Source organism: Rhododendron vialii, chromosome 6a (assembly GCF_030253575.1).
Source record: "Rhododendron vialii isolate Sample 1 chromosome 6a, ASM3025357v1".
In the NCBI taxonomy this organism is placed as follows: domain Eukaryota; kingdom Viridiplantae; phylum Streptophyta; class Magnoliopsida; order Ericales; family Ericaceae; genus Rhododendron; species Rhododendron vialii.
In genome coordinates, this window is record NC_080562.1 from 1312731 (window position 1) to 1317107 (window position 4377).

A 4377-nucleotide genomic window follows, 5' to 3' on the forward strand; every position below is an offset into this window, starting at 1 on the left:
TCAATTGTGCCGCCATCCCCAAAGCTCCATTCTTTCTTTTCATTCCCTCTCTACATCTTCTCTGTCTTCTTCCTGTTCGCTCGAGAGAAATCCAGAAAAACCCTAGTTTTCCATAGCCTCTGATTTCGCCTCTGACTCTTTACAGGAATGGCTACCCATAAAGCTCACACACCGCCTCCAAACCCTAACAGCCTTGCCGTACATATCCGCAAGATCTTGGCCGACAAACACATAGCGATCACTAACGACACTTTGGTAATTGCTAATGCTGATCGAGTCTGTCTTGGCCCAGCCATCCAACTAGGATTTCCTTCTCAACTTGCCCCAATGTATCCTCTGGCAGAGGAAACCCTACCATTCGAGTCTCCATGTCTCGATTGGACTCTCTTTTCTACCGATATTCCCAACCGACTCTGGCACATACCTGATACCAAATACGTGGAGTGGCTTGATCGAGTGATGGAAGCTAAGGGAGATCTATGGAGGCCAAAAGGAATCAGAGACGCTATTCTTCTCAGTAAATCCTTGATCGACATGGACAAGAACCTGTTTCTTGCTGCTTCTCAATTTTGGTCAGTAACCACCAATTCCTTTCACTTCAAGGTAGGGCTTATGAGTCCTACGCTTCAGGACATTGCTTTTCTAACAGGCCTCCATCCTCACGGAGTTGAGGCCAACTACTTTCTGTCCCAAAAACCCCCTACTTTGAGTACAAGGAGCCCCTGTCGTTCTCCCCCTTCATCAATCATTATGCCCAAAAGGGTTCTGTTGAAGATAGTGAACATGTCGCTTTCCTTCTTTACTGGTTGAACAAATTTTTGTTTTGTGTCTCGGCCAATAGGATTACCAAGGACTTCATTGATCTGGCCTGTGCCCTAGCTTTAGGGCAGAAACTGGCACTAGGCCCTCTAGTCTTGGCACATCTTTATCATGGAATGAAAGAGTTAATAAATAACAAGTTTATTTTTGCCCCCGGTCCATTGTGGATCATCACCCTGTGGTTATGGTCCTATTTTCCCAAACTCGCCCCGCCCATGAACAAGAACTCAAAAAACACCTGCTACGGACTTCACTATGTTGATGCTCGTGGCCCTAGACATGCCTTCAGTGTCTACTTTAAGTTTTTCTATCACGAACTTGTGAGTATGGGAAAAAATTGGATGCCTTTTGTGAGAGACACCGTGCCTTGGTGGTTAAAAAGAGGTGCGTCAGACCCGGGGGACGACTTTGATGACCACATGGAGATCTGGACCAGCTTTTTGATCTCCAGAGACCTTATGTATGGAATGGCTTTTGCCCCAACAAATTATAAATGTGGAGTCGAGTATTACAATGCAGCCCAATTCGCCAGACAGTTTGGACTATGTCAACTCACCCCTGTGCCTCCTTACCAGTCCTGAAATGAGGACTTCACTGATAGGCCCGTGATCCAGCCCAGGGACCTGGAAAAAGTTAGAAACGCCCTTCCTGAGCTCAGAAAGACCTTTGCCTTCCATCGCTATGTTGAGCGTACCGATAAGGGAGCAAAATTTGATAGTTGGTGGGGAGGTTATACCAAGATGCACTTTTCCACTCCATATCTAGATGTTCTCATGAATATTTTGCCGCACCCAACTGGAATCCCTGAACCTGGCATAACTGTCCCTTTGCAACAATTTCGTCCTGCTCTGGTCTCAAGCGTCAATAGAAAAGGTAACATTAAGTCTACTTACACGTTAATTTCTCTAAGCCTCCCAAGATCTGAATTAATTTCCTCCCTTGCTGACAGGCTCAGAAGATGAACCAAAAGAAGCCTCTGTGAACCTCCTGCTCAAAGGTCAAAAAGGGTGAAGACCACAGCCAAGAGACAATGGCCAAAGGTATAAACTCTTTAGCCCCTCGACTGGTCCTTCAGAATAAGGCAATCATGCCTTCATCTCTTTTGTAGGCCTCTGAAACAGTAGTTGCTGGCAGGACAAGAAGTAGTGCTAAGACCAGTTCTCCCGAAACCAATCCTTCGGGCAAGGTCTGAGCTTTCTTTGGCTCTTCCTTTTATCCTCTGTTTAAATGTTCTTCTAACCTTCTCTCTTACAGGCCACCTCCATTGGTGAAGAAGGGCAAGCAGAATCAGCTCCCTTCAAGAAGAAAAGGTTGAGAAAGAAAGTTTCGACACCAATCGATTCTGAGAACACTGAATCTGCCACTGAACATAACCCAATCGTAAGGATGTACTGTGACATGAAATCCCCAATGTTTATGGCTCCGTATTATCATCAACTTCCCTTGTTTTCGATCCCCAGGAACTTAATGACTACTTTGAAGAAGAAGTAGAGGCAGAAGAGAAGAAACTCGACCTGTCCGACCAAGAACCTGAGCATGAAACATCCTCGAGGACTTCAGAGAAGCCTAGATCTCCAATCATCCAGTCCGTTCCATCAATCATCCCTCCTGTTGAGCCTGAGCTTGTCAATGTGGTAGAGGAAGATAAGGATGAAGACCAGGATTCTCTGTTCAAATCTGCCCAAGATCTGTTGAAAGCAGCTACCTCTGGCACCTCAGGCAGTGGGCTTGGTTCGACCTCTCAATCCCAATTCTCCTCGGAGGAAGTTTCTGAGGCCAAAACAGCCCTCAGAATGGCCTTACTTCAGAATTTTAAAGCAGTAGCTCATCCCGCCCGAGCCTCCAATGTTAAGAAGGCCATAGACGTGCTGGTAAAGTCCCAAGCCTTAGGGATAGAAGAGGTTTCACTCCCACACTTTCAAAAAGAGTTTCCTAGCATGGTCAAGTCCTACGATTCCTCTACCCATGAGCTTAGCAAGATAAATTCCAAGCTGTTAGAGCTAGAAGCTGTTGACGCGGAGCTTACCAGGTTCAGCACTAAATGGATCCAGCTGAAGGAGGATATTAAGACCAACGAAGCAAACATCACTACTACCTCCACGGAAATCCAAGACCTCAAAGGCAAATTGGCACAAGCTGAAGGTCATCTGGACTGCCTTCGGACGGAATCCAAAACTCTGGCCCAACACCATAATGATTTGAAAGCTGGATCCAAAAGCCAGAAGATGAAATTGAACCTGTTGGTTGAAGAAATGCCAAGCCTCCGTGGACAACGGGACACACTTGAAACTCAACTGGCTAGCCTTGACACTTCTTGGGAGAGTCTCAAAAACAGTCTTGGAGGCCTTCTGTAGGTCTTGATTTCTAAGAACTAACTTCCTTCTTTTGACTTGGGCCTGTAATAACTTTAAATTTGTTCTCTTTTTTGTGCCTGGCCTGGAACTTTCCTTTAAATGGCCGAAGGCACCAGTTTGGTTTGATGATAGGCGGCCTGAACTTGAGGTCTTTATGAATTTTGCATAATAGGTATTACGGCCTCTGTTCAGGGCTTGCCATAAAATCTCACTATGGTTTGTTAGATTAAATTTCCCCAAAGTCTCTCATCTCCCACATAGTAGGATAGTGATGCTTTAGGTACTTTCCATTTGTTAAATGCTTAAACAAATCGCTATTTAGGTCCATAAGAAGATAGACATTACCTCTAAGGACTTGAGCAATCTGGTAAGGTCCTTCCCAGGTTGGAGACCACTTGCCATATCTTGGGTTCTTTTCCCCTAAGGGGAAGACTGCCTTCCAAACCAAATCACCCTCAGTAAAGCTCTTTCTCCTTACACGTTTGTCATAAGACCTACCGACTCTTCTTTTCTGAACCAACATATGATCAAGGGCTGCCAGCCTAAGCTCGTCCAAGTCCTCCAGCTCCATCAGCATGGCCTGAGTATAATCTGCAGGAGTGAGACCATTTTGATATGCTATTCTTGCTGATTTTACTGCTACTTTCATTGGTAGGACTAGATCATGTCCATATACCAACATATAAGGAGTTATATTGGTGGCTTCCTTCTTTGAGGTTCTGTAGGCCCATAAGGCCTCAGAAAGCAATTCGTGCCAGGCCCTTGGATTATCTTCCACCATTTTTTCGATAATGTTGACAAGAGTCCTGTTGGTGGATTCAGCTTGGCCATTTCCTTGTGCGTAATAAGCAGTAGAATTGGAGATAATAATATTTTGCTGTGCTGCAAAGTTAACCACCTGTTCTCCCATAAATATCGTACCTCTATCTGCAACCAAGTGTTCAGGCAATCCAAACCTATGGATGATTCTTTCCTTGATCATCTTGATTACCTCTTGTTGATCCACAGACTTAAATGGCACCGCTTCCGCCCATTTGGTGAAGTAATCCGTGGCTACCAAGATGTAAGTATGATTTCCTGAAGAGGGCGGATAAATTTTCCCAATTATGTCAAGGACCCAACCTCTAAATGGCCAAGGTTTGACCACAACATGATAATCAGCTGCAGGAACACGCTGAATTGGGCCATGTGCTTGGCAAGGTTG

The 4377-nt window shown here is 45.1% G+C and overlaps 1 protein-coding gene across 1 annotated transcript; it reads left to right on the forward strand.

The window, feature by feature from the left end:
* Positions 1-1559: 1559 nt before the first annotated feature.
* LOC131330312 (uncharacterized) lies at positions 1560-3173 on the forward strand. The gene is made up of 4 exons (XM_058363851.1): positions 1560-1670; positions 1928-2005; positions 2074-2199; positions 2280-3173. The coding sequence occupies exons 1-4, from the start codon at positions 1560-1562 to the stop codon at positions 3171-3173; spliced, it is 1209 nt and encodes a 402-aa protein (XP_058219834.1).
* Positions 3174-4377: the final 1204 nt, after the last annotated feature.